We start from the raw sequence: 25,686 nt of genomic DNA, 5'->3' as shown, positions 1-25,686 counted from the left end.
CCCTGGCTCCGTGTGGATCTTGGTGATTTTGAGCTGCATGGCACCTGTACTTCGAAACTTCTCGGCAGTCATCAGAAGAACAGCGTGGGGGTGTGGTGGCTCGAGATAACCGAGAGGGCCGCACAGCAGCTGTGTCAGCAGCTGAATGCCAGCCAGTGCTGAGCTTCTTCCTCATCCGCCAGGTGTGAACAGGTCCAGGGTTGTGACCCGGTACTGGGTCATGACACAGAGTTTAAAAAAACAATGCTTTGAGGTACAAAATGAAACTGTTGCAGCTGAAAATATAACATAAAATTTTAGGAAACCTGCACCCCTGTGAGCCATTTATCTAAGGTGCTGTAATTGCAGTATTTTTTGGTTATATTATGGGAAAAACTTGTACAACATGGTGCAGTATGATATAGTATGGTAGCAGTGGTCCTCCCGGACAAGTTAATGTTATGTTCTGTAAATGGAAATAGTGTATAAAATTCTTGTGAAGTCAATAGAAATAGAGCACACAAAAGTGCTCTGAGAGGGAGAGAATTTCATTCTTGAAATTTCAGTCATTGTTGGCATATTTCCTCTCATTGTCATAACATTTTTCACATTTCAGAGTGTGTTTGTTCAATCACGAGATAGACGTAGGAAAACAAATTGCATCAAATGTTGTTCAAAAAAGACAAGTTTAAATTCGTGAGGAACCCAAGAGGCCCACCCTTGCAGTCTTACATCCCACCCGCAGTTCTTGTATTTTCTGCTTGATGAGATTTATTGCACTGCAGCTCTAGGTGAAGTTAATAACAGCCCGGAAAGTCAAGGAAAATAAAAGTCCCTGATTCCATGGAGGACATTGCAGTTTTTTAGCCTTCTTATGTGATCTGTCTGTATGTTTGTCTGGGTGTCCTCACCTACCAGCTTTTGTATTTCATGTCCTATCCATGCCAGGTTTTCAGTACATATTGCGGAGTCAGGGGGATCCTGACAGGTATTTTGTTTTTTTTAATAACTGTAAGGTGCAAAAAAAACCAGGTAACACCAGGCCTATTAATGGAAACCCTCAGAAACTATAAGAACCCCCCCCCCCCAGTGTTTGCCTGAAATTGAATTATATCATAAAACAATTTAAAAAAATAGAGTGAAAACACATGGGTAGTTCATACATACACTACCATTCGAGATGTATCAAGAGAATAGAATGTCAAAAAAGTAACATCAGTAAACCATGAAAAGCACTCAAAAATATAATCTTTTATTCAAAAAACAAAACTGTCAATTTAACTAGAATAATATCTACTCATAGCTAAGTCTTTTTTTTTTATCCAATTATATGCAAAAGCGTGCTTGAATGTGCATTCTAGAAAGTAGCTCCACTATTTCTGCATGAATCTTCTTTCCTCCTCTGCTATTTTGAAATCTCAATCTTATCTACAATTGCAGATCAATAAATCATGTCTGCTGATACCTATCTAGATTGTGAACATCACTGATCTTGATCTTTGCCACCTCTGTAATTAGTCTTGAGTAGAACTGCTGACACAGTGTAGATACATAATGAAAATACTAAATACTGTCCTCTGTGAAAAAAAGAAGCATTGTACCGCAGGGAGACTCGCTTCCTCAGGTAGTGTCAAAGAGGCCTTTTATCAGGGGGCAGCTACCTCTGTGGTGTCTGTTTGAATACGGTTTTGTTTATAGATACTTTTGTATATGTCAAGTGGCAGGCCTGTTCCTCTGGAGAAGTCAGGATGTAATGAATTTAGCACAGATAAAACCTGGCAGGCTTACTCTAGCACAGAAACTAAAAATGTTGTTAACCCTTGAAGCACGTTGTAAATAGCTCACTGTAGACAACAGTGTGTTTTTTTTTTCTTGTGAGTTACTACAAGCTCGCTTCGTTTTTAATCGATGCCTTTTTATAGTCTGCATTTAATGTGTAGAAAGCTATAAATAATGACCTTGACCATGGAAATGAAATAATCGTAAATAATCGTTTGCAGAGAACAATTTTTGTTCAGTGTGCGGTTCTGCCAGAAAACTTTCTCTGAACTTTCCCTGAACAGGGTTTTCGGAATCAGTTATAAAGCATAAAGTAGCATTTCACAGCGCAACTTGATCAAACTACAAATGAAACCCCAGACTTTACTGACGAACCAAGAACTGTCAAGGCTATGCCACGCCAAACCTACCCAGTGAATATTTTCTCAAAAAGAGGAAATTATTTCTACCCTTTGCATTTCCTAAACATTACATTTGATGAATGAACTCATGGGAATTTATATGCACATCTACCCAAAGAAAATGAATCTCAACAGGGCAGACTGGATGGGCAATTTTGGTCTTTTGCTGTCATTTTCTATGTTATTATCATTGTTTTAGTCCTATATTGATCCAATAAAAGGTATCTGAGCCTAAAAAGATTCCAGTTTCCTTCAGGGCTAATATGGCTCTCAGAAGCCTCCATTATATTGTGTCACTTATTTTAAAATCCTACTGAGCTCTGATTAAATTTGGCAGTCACTTTCTCTGAGAGAGAATTATAACACCATTCCATATATTTGTCTGCCGTGTGGTTGGCTCAATGAGCATCATCCGTTTCCTTTCAGCTGTCGAATAAGCAAAACTTAGTATACTTATGCTGAGAAATACGATGATACCTACTTAATGAGAAAAACGCTTGGAATTGGTTTAAAGAGCCCAAGCCACGCTTGTTCCAAATCTGAATCCTGTGCAAAGCTCTTGCTGCCGTGTCGATCCTGAAGCGAGCTGGGAGGCCTCTTGAGATTTCGAGACACACAGAAGGTGGGCGCTGTAATCGTTTATTGTTGGCCCCTTTAAAAGGAATCGCAGTCTATAAAACAAATACTTCCTTATATTTGGAAAGTGCATTCCCATTATCCCATAAATACAATCACCAAACTGCTTCTGGATAGCTGTAAAAATGCCGTATCTGTCCGATTTGTTGCATTTTCTTCCCTTTGTGCTGTAGTATCGAATATGTGTTTAAAATGGATCAGCATTAAACATTTAGTTTTCTTTTGTTATACCTCTGTTGCACAATTAAAAATGTAAAAGAATGTGCACCAATACATGTGTGCCCAATTAAAACAGAGAAGCATGAGAAGAAATTGATTGCCAAAAAATGACTTTTTTGCAATTTGAGGATTTCTTAATCTTTTTATTTATTTCTTTATGATTAGATTAATTATTGGAACTCATGCTGATGAAACACAGGCTACATTTCTCATTCCTGACTTGCTTTGCTTTTGCTATTTAATTACTGGGGGGGGGGGGGGGGTGGTTTAAAGAAATAGATTCCATATTAGGTGCTACAACCCAAGAAAGAGATCTAGGTGTCATAGTGGATAACACATTGAAATCGTCAGTTCAGTGTGCTGTGGCAGTCAAAAAAGCAAACAGAATGTTGGGAATTATTAGAAAGGGAATGGTGAATAAAACGGAAAATGTCATAATGCCTCTGTATCACTCCATGGTGAGACCGCACCTTGAATACTGTATACAGTTCTGGTTGCCGCATCTCAAAAAAGAGATAATTGCGATGGAGAAGGTACAGAGAAGGGCTACCAAAATGATAAGGGGAATGGAACAGCTCCCCTATGAGGAAAGACTAAAGAGGTTAGGACTTTTCAGCTTGGAGAAGAGACGACTGAGGAGGGATATGATAAAGGTGTTTAAAATCATGAGAGGTCTAGAACGGGTAGATGTAAATCGCTTATTTACTCTTTCGGATAATAGAAAGACTAGGGGACACTCCATGAAGTTAGCATGGGGCACATTTAAAACTAATCGGAGAAAGTTCTTTTTTTACTCAGCGCACAATTAAACTCTGGAATTTGTTGCCAGAGGATGTGGTTAGTGCAGTTAGTAGAGCTGTGTTTAAAAAAGGATTGGATAAGTTCTTGGAGGAGAAGTCCATTACCTGCTATTAAGTTCACTTAGAGAATAGCCACTGCCATTAGCAATGGTTACATGGAATAGAGTTAGTTTTTGGGTACTTGCCAGGTTCTTATAGCCTGGATTGGCCACTGTTGGAAACAGGATGCTAGGCTTGATGGACCCTTGGTCTGACCCAGTTTGGCATGTTCTTATGTTCTTATATACATCCACAACCCTGACGGTATATGTGAACCGTGTACAAGGAATTTGCACACGTGCATGCAAGAGTGCAACACAATTGTTTATACTGGTTGATTAAGAACATTGCATTCTAATGTTTTAGAAATATTTCTCCATTCTGTATGTGTGTTCAGACTCTGAAAAATAAGGCTGTGAATGTATAAGGGGATAATCCGTTTCTGGCACTGGTTGTAGGTTTGGTTATGTCAACAGGTGTGCTCTAGGGACTCGACTGAGGCTACCACGCTCGGTCCATGTTTCTGATCCCAGGTGTTTAGAAGTGAAAAGCCAGTGCTCTAAACCCTGGCAATATAAGCAACAGTCCCTGATTTTCCTGTAGCAGCTCAGGGGTAAATTCTGTGAATTAGAAAATCCTGTGGCAAAGGTTTTGAAATTTTGCAGGACAAATTGCATACAGTTCACACGACTGAAAATGACAAAGTAGTTTTCTAACCTTTGTTTTATTTTTCCCCCCTTTTTTTTGATGATTTTTCCCTTTGTTTTACCGTTTTCGCTTTTCAGTTTTTCTCCCCTTCCCCTCCCTTCTGTCTTTTCATCTCCTATCACGCCTTCTTACATGACAAGACGGTCTTTTTTCCCTTATAAAGGTGCCTTTTCTCTTACCGCCTCAGCCCCTCCACTTTCCTCTCTTCCTCCTCCGGTCTCTCACATGGCTGTCTCCCAGTTTCAGCCCCTGTCTTGTCTTTCTTGCGCCCTCATCTCCAGAGGTGGGTTGACCTGCTGCGTGTTCAGGCGTGCCCTGGCGGGGATGGTATGATGAGATGCAGCGGTGAGATGAGTCCCAGTCCATGCTGGGTCCCTGACAACGAGAGCAAGAGATGCGGCACCAGCGCTCCAAAGCGGGGATGAAACATCCCTCTCTTTGTATCTCTGAAGTAACTTCCCTTTCTTCCCCCCCCCCCCTCAAAAGGCTATCCTCTCTCCCATTCCCTCCTTTTCTTCCCTTATCCTGCAACCTCTCTCCTTCCCTTCTCTTCCCTCCCCCCCCGCTGCCCCTTATGTGCTTCCCATCCACAGATTTCTCTCGCTCCCTCCCTTATCTATCTCCCATTCCTGGGCCTCCCTCCATTCTTATTCTCCCCCTCTTCCCCTCCAGGAAAAGGAAAATCCTGCAGTAAGGCCTAGATTTTGCAGCCCTTACTCTACAGCATTGTGAGAAACCAGGGGCTATGACTATACGGCTTTATATTTATATTTTCTAACATTAGTGCCTTGGTAACATTTTATATTCAACTTTCATACCACGTTTCTTGTCACCCAACACGGTGTACAGCCATTAACAAATAAAACATTGCATAAAAAAATCTTCAAAGCTGTTCCATTGGAGTTAAATTAGTGAAGAATCTTCTTAATGATACATGGATGAGATTGGTAGAAAATACTCACTAAACAAAAATAAAGTTCCACTTGTTTCCAAGTGTTTGAGGTTGTTTTCAGGTCTAAATTAACCATGAATCTGAATCGCTAAAGGGCATAAATTTACTTTTTGGCTCACACACGAGTCATTTTGTGCTTAATGAAGGATTTAATATTGCCCGCTTGCTACAGTTAGACTCCTTCAAATGCACTGAAGCAGATTATGAAATGGAAGAAGAAAAAAAAATCAAAACTCTTGCTTTCATGACTTGATTGATAGATGGGTATTTGCAGTTTGATGTTTGCACAACTACACGTTCATCTGTCAGGAAAATCTAGCACACATGGGAAACTGACCTGAGTATCCATCAATACATCAAATTTACAGTGCAAGTGGAAATCTCAAAGAAGTTTACTAGTTATTGTTAGCCTTTTTAAAATAAAAAAAAGACCCTCTAGTTAACATCAAGATTATTAGGGTGCGAAACCTGGCTTCACAATATTAACTTCTAAAAGGCAGTACAATTGTTTAATTTTTAGAAAAGAGGCACTTTTTATGTAATTAATTTGTTCAGTAAATAATTAGGAACATTGGAAATCCTAAAAATATTTTTTGTCGTAGTTTTGACCATGCCCTCGTATAGAAAGGGCTCTGAATCTACTTATCTCCTAAAGAAGTGCCTTGCACACTGATGAAACAAATAAAAAGGACATGTTAGTCTGGTTTCTACATCCATAAGACCTGAATTATATGTTTTTTTAAAATTTTTCTTATGGTCACAAAATGGGAAGAAGCAAGAAGGGTTTCGGTTTGGCCTAGAAGATGTTCCGTAGTCTGGCACCTCTACTGTAGGATCGTGACCTGCAACAGACCCAAGTCATTAGTGTAGGGTGTTTGAGGCTGTGGAGAGATTAAGCATAGGGAGGAAAGTGGCACATGAGGAATAGCTCTCATTCAAACACAAATATCATAGTAATTAGTAAGTACAAGGAGAAGCAAAACGTATGCAGTTCCTCTTTAAATCTGGGCTGCATATTAAGATAAAGTGCTTGGTTTCCAAAGGGTTTTATTGTCACTTCACATTTTTGTTTGTTTTTCTCATCTGAAAAGCCAGATCTTTAAACGATAATACTTCTCTTTAAATGATAATACTTTGTTTGCACCTTGTTATTTCCTAATTTCTTGAGGTACCATTTGTGCTCTTTCCAAGATTTGAAAGGCTTTCGTAAAATGCTAAAGGCATTTTTGTTTAGAGAAGCCTTACCAACAACAATGCCTTTAGCATTGTGAACTCAGGGAACTTAAGAGTTTCCATATATTTTAATAATGTGGAAAAAGCCATTTTCTGGAAAATGAGTGCCATTTTTTATGGCAGCTATGTAAATGCACAATACCTACAAGCCCAGGGTTGAACCTCTTGGAAGAGTTGGTCACTGGCCAAGTCAAGAGTGCACTATAGATTGAAAAACCCATGAAGTTTACAAGTTGCCATCCTAGGGGAGCTGTATATTTTTTTTGAGCTTTTCAGAACCAGTGGAGTAAATTTTAAAAAGTTAAATGAGTTTGCCGTTCTGCCTGCAAGTAAATGGCACAGTCTGTTACAGATCGATAGAGCTTTAACACTTGTGCAATATTGCTAACCATGGCTTCTGCACCGCTGTAATATATGGGCTTGGCTGGCATCTTTATAGCCACTGCACAGTAACATCAGATTCAACATACTTGTGAGAAAGTGAATGAAAACAATGAAGACTCCAGCTCACCCAAAAATAACATGCAATTTTCTTAGCCTTTCCTTATGTGTATACAATATGCTGTCAGAATTACAGAACTTGGCTTTGGAAACATGACTGTAAAAAAAAAAAAAAAAAATTGTTCTGGATTTTAATTAATCTTTTGCTATTCCTTTGCAGTCATAACCAGAAAGCGACAACGTTTAGACATCCTGTAACAGGACAGATTTCTCCCGAAAATCTTGAGTTTGACATACGAGAAGAGTAAGTGCAATTGCTTTTCTGTTTGCGAGTTGTTTTATTGAATAGCTAAATGTTGTTTACGCTAAATGCTTGTTCGTTCTGACACTGCTTCAGTAGTTTTTGAGTTCATTGCTCTACTTTTGATGTTTTTGTATTTATGTGAGTATTTCTCTCTTTGTTTTTGGTTATTTTGGATATATAAGAAGAGAGTGCTTGTTTTTTTTTGTTTCAGTTTATATGTTTGTTTGACCTTCTTTAGAGAACTGAGTTTGAAAATACAGCAGCCGATTAATTGTGTTTGGCTATGGGACAGACTATAGTTAGGAATCCTGGTCTCGCACAGAATTTCCATGGGAGACATGGGACCGCAGTGGCAGTAGGAGCAGCAGTAATGGCGGTGGCCTTCATAGCTGTCTCCCACTTCCACAACCTCCAGCATAATCCCAATTTGTTCTCAGAACAGCAGCAGTGCAGTGCCTCAAGCCTTATTCTCCCCGCTCTTCCAATCTCGAGTGTTGCACTATGAACTGCTCAGCACTATGGTATCTCCACATGGTTCAAAGCACAACAAGCAGCCCTGGGAATCGGAGGAGGCGGATGCAGCTTGAAGTGCTGCACTGCTGCAAACAAGCCAGGATGGGGAGAGTAAGTGGGGACAAGAATTGGTGGGTGGGGATGGGGAAAGAGTGTGAGGAGATAGATGATGGAGAGTAGGAGTGAACGAGGGGGATCAGAATGGATGTGGGGAGAGCGAGTGTGAATGAGGAGATTGGAGGGGGGGTATGGGGGAGGAGGGAGGGTGAATGAAGGAATGGGGAGGCAGAGTGAATGGTTGAGGTGGTGAGGGGCAAGAGAGCGAGGGGTTGCAAGGGGAGGAGGGGCAGTGAATGAAGAGATTGGAGACAAAAGAGTGAGTGAGGCGATTTGGAAGGGATGTGGGGTCAGAGGAGGGGGAAGCAGAGAGAGAGCAAGTAAATTAACTGGTCACAAAGATGTCAGAAAATGACAATGGTTTTAAAAAGCACATTTAAAATTTATATTAATATACAAAAAATTGCAAATTTTCCACATAATTGCTGCAGAATCTTGAACAATCTGCCACAGGAAACCGGGGATATTGCCTGTAGTGGAGATTCCTAATCAGAATCAGTAAATGTATCTAGAGATATGGCAGAAGTCCTTTAGGAACAAACTTTTCAAAATGATTGGAGGATGCTAAGCTCAACATAAGTGATCTTTCCCTTCTCACAGTGAAGGAGTTTGCTCGAGCATCCACTGCACCCACAGAGCTATCATCTGTGTCAAACGTAGGTAACACTTAGTTACCAAAATACTTTCTGCACATTCTTTTTGAATGTTTGGTGTGTTCTGATTTCTGGCTACTTAGGTCATTTCGATAAAATACAATTTTGATCCTGCTGGAACTCATGTGCTCTTACGACTTTCAAACTCCGAAAAATAAGTCATAAATAAATAAATGTTCAAGTGTGGCATTGCATCGGTGATTGTGAGTTTGTGATTATAAACCAGTGTTTCCCAATCTTTTTATGCCCAAGGCGCACCTACATTAGCAAATATGTTGCATGGCACCCCAACCTCTGCGGAGCGGGCAGTGTGGACGTGGAGAGGGCTCGCATGGCCAAGAGAAGACCAAGGAAAACGCTGAAAGCCCCACCATTCTCTCTCTCTCCCAAATTGTAAAACAAAGGGAGAGTGGGGGCGAAGATGTATGAAACCATCACAATGGACCAGTTCCCCGCCATATACAAGTGGAAGAGAGGGGAGAAGTCAGTGTGAGTGCTGGCAGCCCACTCAGTTATTTACCTTGGCTGCTGCACGTGGCTTCCAGAGCTCCTTCACTGTTGCTGCTCCTGACAAAATGAATCACTTCCAGCGCTCAGGGCATGCCCTCCCTATCTCACTCAGCCCGGAGATAAGAAAGAGACTGGAAGGTACTCAGGGTGGAGAGGTGCTATGCCTGTGCAATGTGTGCGCTGCTCAAAGCAGGTCCAAGCTGTCCGTTGCCCTGCATGCCGTCGTTAATTACCATACTCCAGGGCTCATGCTGTGACTAGGAAGAAGAGGCCTGCACGATTACCACATTAAACTCGGGAATTTGTTGCCAGAGAATGTGGTTCGTGCAGTTAGTATAGCTGTGTTTAAGAAAGGATTGGATAGGTTCTTGGAGGAGAAGTCCATTACCTGCTGTTAAGTTCACTTGGAGAATGGCCACTGCCATTGGCGGTGGTTGCATGGAGTGGACTTGGTTTTTGGGTGCTTGCCAGGTTCTTGTGGCCTGGATTGGTCACTGTTGGAGGCAGGATGCTGGGCTTGATGGACCCTTGGTCTGACCCAGTATGGCATTTTCTTATGTTCTCAGAAAGTAGTTCCTACAGGTTTAAGAGCCACTGCGGTGTGTCTTGTTACTGCGAGGTGCTGAGAGCAGAGCCCCCAGGTACTGGTCTGGAACTGAACATGAAGAAGTCACGACTCCTTTGTGGCACACCTGATCAGCTTTGAAGACACATCAGTGTGCCATGGCACACTGGTTGGGAAATAAGTGGAAAAACTGTAGATAAAATACATGGCATGCACATGTATTGCCGAAGACACACAGCATTCAGCAGCGTTCATGAATTCCTAATCATCATCACAATCAGAATGGTGTTACTGCAGGTTTAATGAGGAGCGAAGTATAAGAATATTTGGCTTAACTTGATGCCCCTTTTTCTCTTTCCTTTTCTACTTAGGGAAAATAGGACTGCTCCTTTGTGAGTGAGTCATAGCCACGAAGGGTCTGATTGAGACCTTGATCTGAGGGGTACAGCCACCAGCATAGACAAGATTTACATGTTGAAAACAAAAAAGATTAATCAGCCAATTGTTTTGATCTTTCATCATTCAAATAGTTTGTCTTTTCTGGCATGCAGATTTTATTTGTGCAGAGGATACACACTAAAACTCAAAGTCTGAAATAACGCCCTAAATGCATATTAACCAAAATAGATTCCAAGTAAACTGGCAGCTGCAAAAATCACCTTTTTCTCCTCCTGACTGCATATACTATAATAGCATAGACAAGTTTCAGATATAGTGTTTGAAAGGCTCATTTAAGCACTTCCCAGGTGGTAAAATTTGCTTTGTGTTCAAGGTCGTGCCTTACTTACACACTTGAAGCATGGGCAAAGAATCACTGAAATGTACCCTGTTGTGTCTAATTGCTTTAATTAGAATAAAAAAACATTTTTTTTTTATTCACATCATACCATGCAGAATTTCAGTTGAACCCAAAACTGCTTACCTTATTAAACCAGTTACAGTTGATAACCATTCAAATTGGGTTGAGGTCTTTACCATCTGTACAGTCTCCTCCTTTTCTTATGCACAGTTGCCTTAATGTTACCCTCCCTTTTATGCCCCATAACCAAAAAAAGAAAACTGAAGGGTTGAGAGGTCAAGGTAAAAGATAAAGTCGGGATGGGATACAGATCTGGTGTTGGGTTGCATATGAGAATTTCTATGCTTGTATACATAAAGTAGAATATTCTCAACTGGGTAACTGCTATCCTCTGCAGGTGTCTTGTTGGATATGGTAGGAAGCGGGTAGAGAGAGTGTTATTTGTTACTTCTATTTACAACCTTGAGGATTTTTTTTTTTGTGTGTTTGTTTTTTTTTTTTACCCTGAACAAACTTTTATACCATGCCATGTTAACAAAACCTCTATAGTAACTTTAAAGACATTGACGTTATTTTCTGTTGTTGTAAATTACTAGGCAAGAAACTCTGGTGACTTGTCCTAAATACACCCCCAAATCTCTTCCACTAATTTTGGTGTAATATTACACTGATAAAGTTCTCCTTGTTTACCTCAAGGACCCATCCTACACCAAATACAGCAAAAGTAAACCACAGGCAGAAAAAAAAGATGTCGCCCAGATTTATTAGTGTTGATAGACCTCCAAAGTAAAGAAACGTTTCTTGTAGCTTGTAATATAAGGCTCACTGCAGCTGTCTACGCCTGAGTCTGGCCGAGAAGAAAAGTCTTCAGCAGAGATTTAAAAGTCTTTGTGCACTCCATTTGTCGTAATCCTTCAGGAAGAAGATTCCAGGTTGACGGACCTGCGAAAGAGAACGCACAGTCTCTTGTCACTGACAGATGAGCTTGCTTTAGAGAGGGTATAGTAGATTTAACAAGGCAGTGGGAGAGCTTGTCCTGTGCCAGTTTCTTTCAATAAGTGCCCTCCCATGTCTGTAGAAGCACTGCTGCAGGCAACTGTGAGCAACTCCAGCGGCCACGTCAACAGTGAACAGTTCCAGTGGCAACGATAACACAGAGCAAGACCTGCAGGTGGTGGTGTTGCTTCTGTTTGTGCTTGCTTATGGGCGGGTCTTATAGCATCTGCCTCAAGCAAGCTGTATAGAAGGGGGAGGATCTCACGGAGACACCGAGCATGTCTTCTGCTGAATATCGGGCCGATACAGTACAGTGCGCTCTGGTGAATATCGGGCTGATACAGTACAGTGCAGTGGAGCGCACTGTTAGCCTGGGTTTGGCCGCGTGTTTTTGACACGCTAGATTTACCCCTTATTCAGTAAGGGGTAATAGCGCGTCGAAAACACACGGCCAACCCCCCCCCCCCCCCCCCCCCCCGAAACTAATAGGGCCATCAACATGCAAATGCATGTTGATGGCCCTATTAGTTATTCCCGCGCGATCCAGAAAGCAAAATGTGCAGCCAAGCCGCACATTTTACTTTAAAAAATTAACGCCTGCCGGCGCCGGGAAAGTATACAGAAAAACAGAAAAAAATGCTTTTCGGTACACCCTCCGACTTAATATCATAGCGATATATGGCTGTCAGCGGGTTTGAGAACCGACGCCGGCAAAATTGAGTGTCGGCTGTCAAACCCGCTGACAGCCGCCGCTCCTGTCAAAAAGGAGGCGCTAGGGACACGCTAGTGTCCCTAGCGCCTTTTTTACCGCGGGCCCTAATTTGCATAGGCCACCCTTTTGAATCGCGCGCCCAGGAGAGCGGTCGCTCGTCGGCTCTCCTGCGCATTTTTCTGTATCTGCCTGTATGTCAGGTAGGCAGGAGGGGGTTGGGGGAGGAGTTGCCTTCTGTTTTTGGATTTCCATGGAAATCAAGGGCTGCTTTTTTTACATAGTTTGCCCTGCCCAAAGTTGGTGGTACCATGGCCGTCCTAGCCCACCCCATGCTGACATTTATGCATGCAGAAGAACTCACAAGTGCCAAATGATGCCTGACCAATGAGGATGCAGCCTTCTGGAAGAGGGACATTGACAGATGACATCAAGGTGACATCAGAGTGGATGGATCTTGCTTTAAACAGCCCCGGAAAAAGGCTTAACAGAAGGGGAATCTGTTTATCTATAAATGTAAGTTCTTCTGTATGTATTTATACCCTGACACAGATTTTTTTTTATGGACCAAAGCAGTGATTTTGGCTTTGCCCAACTTCATATTTTTGTCTTGGTTTTAAAGTTTTACCGTGAGCAGAAATGAAGAAACTGTTTTAACTGACTTGAGAGCTCTCGTAACATTTACTCATCTCAAAGTTAACCCAGTCAGTCTTTTTCAGTGCGTGGATTCAAGATAAGCTGGAATTGTTGAACTGGGATCCATGTTTTTTTTTTGTTTTTTTTTCCCCTTCTGCTCGCCTTTCCACTCCATTATCAGCAGGGCCATGTTGGGGCATTTTTTTTTTAACTTTGCGTTTCGCTGTGCTCATTTCTTCTGTGCATCTGGATCAAGTACATGGGTCTGAATTGCTGAGGTTAAAATGGTGCTTTGCTGCAAAATAGTCCCATGGGTTAATGGGATGTCTCTGTCTTTTCCTGCAATACTTGTTTGCCTCTGTGTGGTGCTTTTTCGTGATTGTTGGTAACAGCGGCTGATAAAAACCAATGCATCACCCTTAGAGAGAATGAGCCTTCTTATTTCTTGCATTGCATTGTTACTATGGCAGCAAAAGATGAAACAACTAAACACCTGGGATATAGAAACTTGGGCTGTTTAGTTTTCCAGACTGAGGAGAAGAGCAGGGGATTTTTAGTGCACTAAAAGGTAAGTGGGTTCATTGAAACAGCCTTCCTTCATTCATATTTTGATTTTAGTTTTATGTTGAAAAAATGCTATTTTTGCAATAGAGTGGGGTTGTTTTTTTTTCATGTGTGTAGGGTTTGAGAAAAAAATGCTTAATGGCTGTATGGATATTTATTGTCGGACAGACTACTAGCACTGCGAAAAATTGCTGCTATGAGCTTTTGGAAGGAGATGGTTTTATCTCAGTAATACATTTTTTTCCCTTACTGATCATCATACTGTCATTTGGCAGATGAGAATGTAATTATGATCTTGCCCAGAGAAATGACTTGATTTAGTTAAAGAGCATTCAATAGGAAATGCTGTTTTTTTTATTTTTATTTTTTTTATTATTTAAGAGGTTCTGAACATATTCTGATCTTCACATGTCTGGAACTTTAGCTACAATCAATAAACTCTTTCAAGATTTCAGTATACCAGGGACAAGTCCCAATGTTTGTACAGGTTCTCTTTCCAATAGAAGGGAGAGGGCATGTGTGTGATAGGATGATTACATTAAAAAAAAAAAAAAAGCTAGTTAAATAGCCTTAATGCTATTAACATTGTGCAGCTAACCCTGAAGGGCTTTGTTTAAAGGGAACTGGGTTTTATGGCTCTTTCTCATGCATGGATGCTGATTTGAGCTTGAAACCAGTTTCCCTTCCATTGTCTGCCTAACCTTAGTGTAATGACAAAGACGGTGGTATCTTGCTTTTCTTCAGCATCTGAGAATTATTGATTTCAGCTCTACAAGCAGGATTGCTAGGTTTTTATGGATGCGCTTTATTTCATTGCCATTTTAAGGTAGTCAAATCTTTACGTGTTTTGTTCAAATAAATATCATTAAAGAAGATGCATTTGTTTGTTTTAGATGTTTGTCACTCTTTTTTCTAATCATGAAGATTTAGCTTGTTTTCTTTATTCTTGGCTAATAATTATTTAGTGAATAAAGCACAAGAGTCTTTTAGAGTTGCATTTCGTACTTGCCAGGAAATAGTTATATAGGAGAGATATGGTCTGAATGCTTCTTGAGATATCAAGATGACTAAGGCAGGGGCTTTAACAGGTTTTTGTCATTAAAAACTCTCTCACCCTAGTTGTTTCTCGCCTCACCACTACACCGTGCCAGTTTAAGGTTATAGTAATCAATGTGTCTGCTTTTGGGCCACGAACTGAACAACTGGGAGCGGCGGTGAGATTTCGGTCTCGGTGCTCCCTGCATCACTTCTGTGGGGCTTCAGATAAAAGTAGCTCTCTTTTTTGCTGCCTTGCAGCAGGAATGGAACAGCAGAGTCCCAAAACTGCCCCCCTACTCCATGAGGAGAAGAGCTGAGTTGAGACTGGAGTAAGCTGGATGAGAGATGAAGTTTGTTTTTTGTAGCCAGGTGTGAGATGCAATTAGTTTCTTTGCTGCAAACTATATGTGTATTTTGGGGGAAGGTGGTGTTGCGTTGAGCTCATAAATTTCTTAAACAGAATGTTGCTGCCACTAAAATCAATTTTGCACCAGCAAACCATGGGATCACGTCTGCTTAGTCTTTGAGGGGCCCCCCTTTTTTTTTTTTGTAAGGCCACGTTCTTTGGCTTGCCTAATGTGCTCTGGTTATTAGCACCTTTTGGAGACGTGATGATGGTGTACAAGCTTTACCTTGCTTACTAGCGGGCCGATACAGTAAAGTCCGCGGGAGAGCGGGCAAACGCGGGCAAGCGCGATTCAGTATGCAAATTAGGCCCGGCGGTAAAAAGAGGCGCTAGGGATACTAGCGCGTCCCTAGCGCCTCTTTTTGGACCGGAGCGGCGGCTGTCAACGGGTTTGACAGCCGACCTCAATTTTGCCGGCGTCGGTTCTCGAGCCTGCTGACAACCACGTTTCGGAAACCGGACGCCGGCAAAATTGAGCATCCGGTTTTTGACCCGCGGGCCGACTTCAAATTTTTTTTAAACTTTTGGTAACTTTCGGGACCTCCAACTTAATATCGCCATGATATTAAGTCGGAGGGTGCACAGAAGAGCAGGTTTTACTGCTTTTCTGTGCACTTTCCTGGTGCCCGAAGAAATTAGCGCCTACCCAAAGGTAAGCGCTAATTTCTGAAAGTAAAATGTGCGGCTTGGCTGCACATTTTCCTTTCTCAATCGCGCGGGAATACCTAATAGGGCCATCAACATGCATTTGCGTGTTGCGGGCGCTATTAGGTTCGGGGGGTTGGATGCGAGTTTTTGACCCCTTACTGAATAAGGGGTAAAGCTAGCGTGTCGAAAACGCGCATCCAATCAAGGGTTAACAGTGTGCTCTGTCGGAGTGCACTGTACTGTATCGGCCCGTAGGTATTTGTCAAACTGGGCAGTTGCTCAGTACATTGTGACACCAGGGACATGAGCACAATTGAGTGAAGTGTTTCTACTGGCTCTGCTTTTTGATGTTTTACCTCAGAAACGTCACATCCTGGCTCCCAGTAGGTTCGGGGTTATTTGGTGGGTACAGCATTACCATTATTACCTATTTAGACCCAGGCCATTTCCTTCAGCAGAGTATATTTTTAAAGCTAACTTCAGATTGCATATTTTCTGTTCTGAATGCTTGAGCCAACATTTACATTCAGTTCTGAAAGTATTGTGAATTATAGATGTGATATCAGTAACCCTACAAGACAATCCAGTTAGTCATTGCAAGAGCAAAACTAAAAAGTGGCCAAAATATACTATGTTAACCAGACCCCCTCCTAAAGCTGACTTCTTGGACTCTGTAGAGATTAAACACTCAATATGTTCTAGAATTTGCCTGGTTTAAAGAAGGTTGATGACCTGGAATGGACATTTGACCTATTTTTCCTTCTAGTAGTACTATCTTATCAAATACTTGGTTTATTGTAGGAATTGAAAATATGGCAAAGCTTATGATGATTGTTTATTCTGCATATTAGAATAGCTCAGAGATCATGAACATACTCTAGAAAATAATCTTTGCTGGTTTACAAATGAAGGTACTATATCTGGCATTTCTTGGGTCTTCCTCTAATTTTGTCCTATCTCAAAGTTTAAATGAAAATCAATGGACAAAGGGAACATTTTCTTGAACAATATCTGATTACACCTCTCTTTCGTTTTTGGGAACTTTTTCTTTTTCCAAACCTGAATACATGGTGGTTTGGGCATTGGATCTTGGGGTGTGTGTCTGTGGTAGGGGGTCATCTAATTGAATTCCCTTGGGCTATTCTTAGTGAAGCAGCAAAACCAGTCTTTCTTGGCATTCAAGAATTAAACATCTTTGTTATGTATTGCATAACTCCAGCTACACTGGCACAGCTCTCTAAGTCAGTCTCACCAACGGGCACACAGTGTAATATTTGTAAAGACAACTTCCAGCTTTTTCTGTGGGAATGTTGACTGTTTTCACTTTCTGACCTTTCAAACCTAAGCGGAAAAAGTCTAGGTAAGCCCCAGAGATTGCATCTTAACACTTGTGTGCTGAGTACACAGGTACTTGACCCCGAGAGCACTCTAGTATACACCCTCAAAGGCAAACTTGGGTTTTGTTTTGTTTTTTTTTGTGATTCAGAGATGACAATGTAGTTATGTGGAATTGGGTTAGCTCCTCTGTGTTAGTATACACCTGACTTTCTTTATTTGAAAAACTCATCTTTTCTGAAATGTGTTGAAGTGCAGTTGGCAGGGAGCCAGCGTTTGCTTTCTCACTCAGGTTTTCTTAATGTTAACGCTGTTCTGCTGCTACAGCAGAGTTGTTACCCTACTTAATGTTTTTATGGTTCATTTATGTTCCAGCTGCATATGCTTCATTGTAGCTTGTCTATCCTAGATGGAGAAGGTTATCCTAGAACGGCAAGCTTTAAAAAGGGACCCCAATACTAATGGCATTGCATGTCACGATACACAACAATAAAGATCTCTGATAAATTCTTTTCAAATTTATTTTACTTTTTTTCTTTTTTTTCTCTCTTTCTTGTTCTCTATCAACAAAAAGGATTGAACTAGCCATAAAACATGGGTGACATCATCTGATGGCACCAAATGGTCCAATCTCTCTAGCTATTTGTTTAATTGTTCAATCTGTTTGATGTAATTTTCTGTTCCTTGTTCTGTGTAAACCGAAGTGGTATGCACAAGTGCATGAACTCCGGTATATAAAAGCCTTTAAATAAATAAAATAAATAAGTAGAACTTTTACTACAGAGCACACTTGGGACATGTACACACTTTCTCTTTCTTTTTCAAAATGTTTTCATGTTTTGGCCTTGTTTCTCTTTCTTTTTCTTTGCTACCTAGGCAGCTCCTCAAACACATTCAGTGCTACAAAAAAAAAAAAAGATAAAAACAATAGCTTTTGATTTCCATTTCCATAGATCTTTTGATCTGTGACTGCCAGACATTTCTCCTTTTTTATTAGATAAGCTTGAGTCAAGCAGGGGCTCCTCGAACAGGGCTCCTTCCTGCCTGTGGCTCCGGATTCCAGATCTGCCATAGTCTCGGGGTTGAGCAGGATGCAAAAGTGCAGAATGCTGGAGCAGATGTCCTTGTTTAGGGGCTTGAGATGCTGGGTGCTGACGGTGCAGGAGCATCTGATGATGCAAGGGTACCATCGATGCAATAGCGTCAGGTGCCATTAACCATGCACTTGATGCACTCAATGCATTCTGTACTATCAGTGCACCTTTGGTGCGTTCTGTACCATTAGTGCACACAAAATAAAATAAAAACCTCTGGCCATTGGCACAGATGTTGTGGCCTCCAAATCCAGGGATCCCCCACTAAATCTGTAAACACAGGAGCCTATTTGCTTTGCAGTGCCTTTGGCAAACCAAGTAGTCCAGCAAGGGGCTCTTGCTTGGAGCACAGTGCAGGCATCTTTGTTGTGCACCTTTGGCACAGAAATCTTTAACACAGGTGCATCTAAGGCCCTCCTTGATCCCTGTCCCAATGGGCATCAACTTGTGTGTAACCATTCAGTATTGTCAGTATCATCTGCTTGAGACACTAAGTCCAGGGCTTCCTCTCTTGAAAGAGTAGGGGCATCACAAGATGATAATCCTGTTTTACTCCAAGAAAGAGACAATATTATTCCTATCAGCAGAAGTCCCTTACTCCTCCTTGCCATGGTCTGCCAGGGTTTCGGCTGGGGAAGTTAGTCCACCTCAGTTGGACAATATTAAATTACCTCTGTATCACTCCATGGTGAGACCACATCTTGAATACTGTGTGCAATCTTGGTAATTGATTCTTAAGAAAGATATAGTTGCACTGGAGAAAGAGCAGAGAAGGATGACCAAAATAAGGGGCATGGAGCGGCTCCCCTGTGAGGGAAAGGCTATGAAGTTAGGGCTGTTCAGCTTGGAGAAGACTGAATGGGGATGTGATAGAAGTCTACAAAATCATGAAAGGACTTGAACAAGTTAATGTAAATCGGTTACTTTCTCAGATAATAGAAGGACTAGCGGACACTCCATGAAGTTAGCAAGTAGCTCATTTAAAACAAATTCAAGAAAATTATTTTTCACCGAGTGCATAGTTAAGCTCTGAAATTCATTGCCAGAGGATGTGGTTATGGCAGTTAGTGTAACTGGGTTTTAAAAAAGGTTTGGATAAGTTCCTAGAGGAAAAATCCATAAACTGCTATTCATTAATAAGCAATAGTAGCTTAAGATCTATTTAATGTTTGGATACTTCCCAGGTACATGTGACTTGGATTGGCCACTGTTAGAAATAGGATGCTGGACTTGATGGACCTTTGGTCTGACCCAGTATGGCATTTCTTATGTTCTTTTGTAATCTGTTTCCCATGATGGAGGATTCTGGAGAGGATTGTGCCTTGGATTCTCACCAGGGAGATTTTCCCCTCCAAGCTGGTGCATGGATAGATTTGATGGAGGAAAGCACATTCCTCCCATCAGAAAGTATTTTCAGCCTTGGGCATTGGTCTAGAGCTTGCTGCAGTTAGGCCAGACCGGTGCTGATCAATAAACCTTGTTATGGGTCACATGACAGCGCAAAGGCATTTAGTCCTCTTATGCACCTAAACATGAAAATTCTCTACTGGGGCCCCTGCTTTCATTGAATTCAGCTTTGTCATCCCCCATTACACTCTATATTGGTTCCGCGATGATGAAGATGTCCCTTCATTGGTGGCTAAACTCATAGGTCCTGGGAATGCTTTCCCCTCTTTGGGTTTTTCCATTATCAGGTATCACTGGTTCCTTTCGTCCCTGGGCCCCTTAATTAACAGAATGTTTGGTTTTTTCTAGACAAACATTTTGAAGTTGCTGAGAGCATTCTCTCATATCATGCCAGAAATGAGACTTTTGATCCAAACTGGCAATCAAGTGGTAGTCTACGTAAACAAATAAAGGTACAGGTTCCGTCACTCTCTGCCAGAAATGTCAGCAGATTGGGAATGGGCTCTCAATTGCAAGGCCTCCCTTCAGGGAAAGACCTTCTCAGAGTATGTGACACATTAGTGACTTGCCTTTACAGGGTCTTCCAATCTAACAGACAAGTCTGATCTATGGAGCTGCCACCTTAGCCTTGTTTGTATTGGAAAGCAACAGGAAAGTTGAAAAATTGTATTCCATCTTATAGAGCCAATCCAGGTCTGTTCTGGTCACTTCTTTGCTAAAGGGGGTGACCAACCTGTTGTATACATTTCCACAGCTGCTGTTAGTTGGTTCAGAAAGTACTCTAGGATTAGGCAAGGCTTTTCTCATAGACCCAGCATGACCCCATCATGGTGTGTTTTCTCCTATCTCATCCAGTTGTCGATCCACCTCCGATTCCTTTCAGAGTTGATCCCTTGCTGCTAAAACAGGAACAAGACTGTTTATGCCTCCTAAACCTTTCATTGTTCAACCTGATGGCAAGAATGTTAAATACTTTGTAGTCTCCTGATTTTCGCTGTCCAAAGAGGTCATGATCATCAACTTTTCAGTTAGGAAGCTGTAAGCTGGAAGGTTATTTGGGTTTAATTAGAAGATATTTTCATCCTGGTGCCAGGCAAGCTCTCTGGTTCCCTTCACCTGTTCTATCAAGGATCTGCATTAGTACTTATTTCCCCTTCTCTTCATTGGGTTCAATACTTCATCAGTGAGCATGCACCTTGATTCCATCGCCACTTACCTCTTCCAAATAAAGGAAAAACTGATATCACTTCATTTTTTTGGTATCAAAATTAATGGAGGATTTGTGGCACATAATGCCTCCAGTTTCAAAAACCTCCTGTGTCATGGGATCTCAATGTTGAGCTGCTGGTGGCCTCCTTGAAGTCTCTATAGAATAGTCAGTGACTGCAGTTTTTTCACAACAGAGTGGTGCACCTCGTCCATCTTGAATTTCTCCTAAGTGGTCTCTGATTTTCACTGGAATCAAGCCATGTGCATAAAGGAGAGAAGGCCTTTCATTTGCTGGACTGTGAGAAGACTGTTGCCTATTATTTGAGGAGAATTTGACTGTGTAATCAAAATTTCAACTGTTTGTATCCTACTGGGAGTAGCAGTTGCCAATTGTTCCTTGTCCAACTGGCTAGCGAACTGTATAGCACACAGTGCTATGTTCTGTCCGGCCTTTCGATTACAGACTATCAAGGCTCATCAAGCTGGAGCCATGCTCTCCTAAGGGTGGTCTCCATTTCATATATCTGCAAAGATGCAACTTGGTTGTCTGTATGTACCTTCAATTCCCACTACCATCTGGATAATCTATACAGAAGCGACAGTAAATTTGGACAAGAAATTTTGTGCAGTCTGTTTACCCAGTAGCCTACTCTCCATGGGGGTTGCCAGGTTGCTTTATTCAGTAAGTGCTCCACTACTCAACCCTCAGCTTGGGATTCCCCATATGTCATGGCTAATTTAGCCCTGCTTGTGGACGAAGAAAGTGTTTTTGCTTACCATAAATGGGGTTTTCCAAAGGGTGGTTATTAAGTATTGGAATTAGCCATGCTTAATACCCACCCACCTCCCTGGAGAGTTGATAACCTCACTAAAGATAATCTCTACAATCAACTGAGGGGGTTCATGAGGCAGAGCACATGTGGGAATGTCCATGCATGCTCAGTAGTGAACACTGTACTGAACTAGAAAGATGGGTCCGTTTTGTGCTGTCAGATGATATCATCGAATTGTTGTGGCTAATTCATCCTGCTATCAATAAAGAACCCCATTTACAGTAAACAAACTTCCTTTTCCTCTATAGGACCATTATGCCTAAAGGTAATTAAGCTTATATTTTTTTAGTCATCATCCTTATTTCTGTATAATCATCTGTCCTAAATTTTCTTGTTTTGCATTAAAAATGTCCATAATATTTAACATTCACAGACACTGCTGAACTGCTCTGAAAAGTCACATAGCAATTCACCAGTGTGTGCAGCTGTTAAATATGGACATTTTTAATGCAAAAACAAGAAAACATTTTATTTATTTATTTTTGTTTACAAAAAGTTGTATTCTGCATCTTACCAAACATATTGTTCAAAGTGGATTACAGCAAGGTAAAAATTCAAACACAATAACATAAAAATAAAATCACATGTTAAAAAGCAGTTTTAGACAAAAGTGCTTTCTTAAAAGCTTTAAAATCAGTAATCTCATGTACTTCAAGTGGCAGAGCATTCCATAATGACCACTAGCTGCTTGTAGCCGGACAACCTTAGCTGTTGTCAGTAATTGTTAGCTAGCCAAACATAGAGTTCATTGAGGACAGTTATATATAATAGACTCTCTCCAAGTAACACTCGATAAATTATAGTTAGGGTCTTAAATTTATTGTGTGCTTCCACCGGGAGCCAGTGTAGCTCTTATAATAATAGAGAAATATGGGCAGAAAGTGGATACCCAGTTACTATCCTAGCTGCCACATGCATCAGAAGCAGCTGAAGGGTTCTCAGATGTTACTTAGGGAAACCTATGTAAATCACATTACAATAATGTAAAATTGATAAAGCAAATGCATGCATAAGGGTCTTACAATCTCCCTTGTCTAAAATATACTTTAATTCACAAAATTTCCTAAATTTAAAGAACCCTCTTTTTACTACTCCACGTAACTGGTGCTGTAAATTAAAAGATGTGTCTAGGAATACTTCCAATTCTCACAGGACAAGCAGGATGTTAGTCCTCACAAATGGGTGACATCGAGGATGGAGCCCACCACGGAAAACTTCTGTCAAAGTTTAAACAGAACTTTGACTGGCCCCTACTGGGCATGCCCAGCAAGGCACTGACCCTGCAGCCAGCAGGGGTCTCCCTTCAGTCTTCTTTTTTCCGCGCAGCAGTTGCCACGCGGTGAAAGGAGCTCTCTAACCACGTTCCTGACAGGAATTTGGAAGTTAATTTCCTAAGAAAATTTGCCCCTCAGGGGTCTCCCTTCGACAAATTTTTAGTCATCTTACGGAACCCGGTAAGTTTTTTGCCTTTTTCCATCGACTACCGTCGAATTTGGCCCTTGAGGCCTGTTGGCACTTACCGATCCCCAACCTAAATTTTGGCTTCAGGCCATGGCAACGGGGTTCCGCCGTTGTCCGGATTGTACCCGGACTATGTCCATCACAGACCCCCACAGGGTTTGTGTGATGTGTTTGGGTAGTGAGCATGATGTCCTGACTTGCACCAAATGTGCCTTAATGACACCCAAGGGTTGCAAAGCCAGGATGGAGAAGATGGGACTCCTCTTCCATGCACCCACCCCAACGCCATCGATAGCATCGACGTCATCGGAACCGGCACCGTCGAAGTTGTACCATCATCGTCAACCCTCCGGTGACCGCCCGCCATCGATCGCTTCTCGGCCGTCGACTCCCGTCCCTTCCCCGGATGGGCGAGGGGATCGGAAGGAAAAGCACCGCTATCGACGGCACAAATCTCGGCCTGTCGAGGATCCACAGCCATCGACCTCTGCTCAAGCCGAGCCACCGACAAAGAAGCCATGAACAGACCGGACACCCTCCACGTCTCGTTCGCAGGCATCGAGGAAACCCTCACCCTCCCGGGGTGCGGGGGCCGTGATCCCACCGGTTACGGTGGTCCCTCCGGCCCTGCCTCAGCCTCCCTCTCCCGTCGAGCCGGGTATGGTTACCCCTGGTCTCCGGGCAGAACTGGACCGGCTGGTCCAGGAGGCCATCGAGAAAGCGATGAAGAAATTGCAACCTCCATCGGCACCGTCTCCGGCACCGGTTCCAGTGCCGCCCCCGGCACCGACACCGGCACCGGCTTCGCCACCGAGGAGGGAACCGACCACCGAGCCGTTTATACAAGCGCTAGCACCGCTACTGAGCCGCATGGAGGCGCTCATGACGGCCCTTCCATCGGTGATTCCAGTGCCATCGACAACACCACCGTCTCCGACTGGATTTTCATCGGCAGGAGAAACACCGTTCCGGATTCCCCCTTCCGGGGTGGTTCCATCGGTGCCTTCTGGTATATCTCCACCGATATATCCTTCGGTTCCATCCGTTCCACGCCAGGCACCGATTCCATCGACAGCACCGAAGCCATCGATGCCATTTCTGGTTCCACCTACGGCACCGATTCCACCTCGGTTTCCATCGATGCCTTTAGAGCCTCAGCCAGGTCCATCAGGGTTACAAACCCCACTTGATCCCTACGATACCTGGGGTGATGATGATGATACATCTTCTGACACGGATTTACCTTCGCCTCCATCTCCTACAGAGAGTAGAAAAAGATCTCCTCCTGAGGATCTATCTTTCATTAACTTTGTGAAAGAGATGTCAGAAGTTGTACCTTTTCAACTACAATCTGAAGCTGATGACAGACACCAGATGATGGAACTCCTTCAATTTCTGGATGCTCCAAAAATCATCGCTTCCATCCCTATACACCAGGTGTTTTTGGATCTGCTCAAGAAAAACTGGGAATCTCCTTCATCAGTGTCCCCAGTTAACAAAAAAGCTGACTCCACCTACCTTATCCAGTCAGCACCAGGTTTCCAAAAACCTCAACTGGATCATCGCTCTGTTGTGGTTGAGTCCGCGCAGAAGAAGGCCAAGCGTCTTAAGCCACACTCTTCTACTCCACCTACCAGGGACAACAAGTTCCTAGATAGTGTTGGACGGAAAGTCTATCATGGAGCTATGTTGATTTCACGCATAGCTTCATATCAACTTTATATGACTCAGTACAACAGAGCCATCCTTAAGCAGATGCAAGACTATGCTGACACGTTACCAGACCAATACCAACCGCAGCTTCAAGCCCTTCTTCACAAGGGATTTGAGGCAGGGAAGCACGAGATTCGGACTGCCTACGACATATTCGATGCTTCCACAAAAGTTTCAGCCACAGCCATCTCAGCCAGACGTTGGGCTTGGTTAAAATCATCCAACCTTCGCCCAGAGGTTCAGGATCGTCTTGCTGATTTACCCTGCTTAGGCGATAATTTGTTTGGAGAGCAAATTCAGCAGATTGTGGCGGAGTTGAAAGACCACCATGAGACGTTGAAACAACTCTCATCTGTCCCACCTGAGCTGACCTCCAAGCAACCGCAAAAGAAAGACTCTAAGAAGTCATTCTTTCGACCACGCCGTTATTACCCTCCATCGGCCAGGCCTCGTCCAGCTCGATCCTCTACTAGGCCTCAGCCGCGTCAGCCTAGGAAACAAAGGCCTACTGTAGCCCCTCCTCCTGGGCCTGCGGCTGGCCTTTGACTCCCCTGTAGGGAACACATGCCAAAACCCCTCTTCCGGACATCCCTGTAGGAGGTCGACTGTACCATTTTCTACAACCTTGGTTGCAGATCACCTCAGATCAGTGGGTGCTAACAATTATCGCACAGGGTTACCACCTCAACTTCATAACTCTTCCGGCAGACTCCCCGCCTCTTCAAGCGTGGAGTCTATCCACCCATTTGGCTCAATTACAACAGGAAGTATCCCTTCTTCTGCAATCAAATGCTATAGAACCCGTTCCTCCCTCTCAACGAGGCAAGGGATTCTATTCCAGATACTTCCTAATACCAAAGAAATCAGGGGGACTACGTCCCATTTTGGACCTTCGAGCCCTCAACAAATACCTTCAAAAGAGAAGTTCAAAATGGTAACCCTAGGTGCGCTGCTCCCTCTGCTTCAAAGAGGGGATTGGCTGTGGCTCT

General features: G+C 42.5%; 1 protein-coding gene across 1 annotated transcript in view; it reads left to right on the top strand.

Moving 5' to 3' along the window:
• Nucleotides 1-25,686, top strand: part of PLEKHA7 (pleckstrin homology domain containing A7) — a 403,482-nt gene that overhangs the window by 204,389 nt on the left and 173,407 nt on the right. The window contains exon 4 of the mRNA XM_029583091.1: nt 7,408-7,491. Within this exon, the coding sequence (XP_029438951.1) occupies nt 7,408-7,491 (84 nt within the window). The remainder of the gene's footprint in view (nt 1-7,407; nt 7,492-25,686) is intronic.

Source organism: Rhinatrema bivittatum, chromosome 17 (genome assembly GCF_901001135.1).
Source record: "Rhinatrema bivittatum chromosome 17, aRhiBiv1.1, whole genome shotgun sequence".
NCBI classification, from domain to species: domain Eukaryota; kingdom Metazoa; phylum Chordata; class Amphibia; order Gymnophiona; family Rhinatrematidae; genus Rhinatrema; species Rhinatrema bivittatum.
Note: the sequence above shows the minus strand (reverse complement) of the source record. Positions and strands in the feature narration are given on the sequence as shown.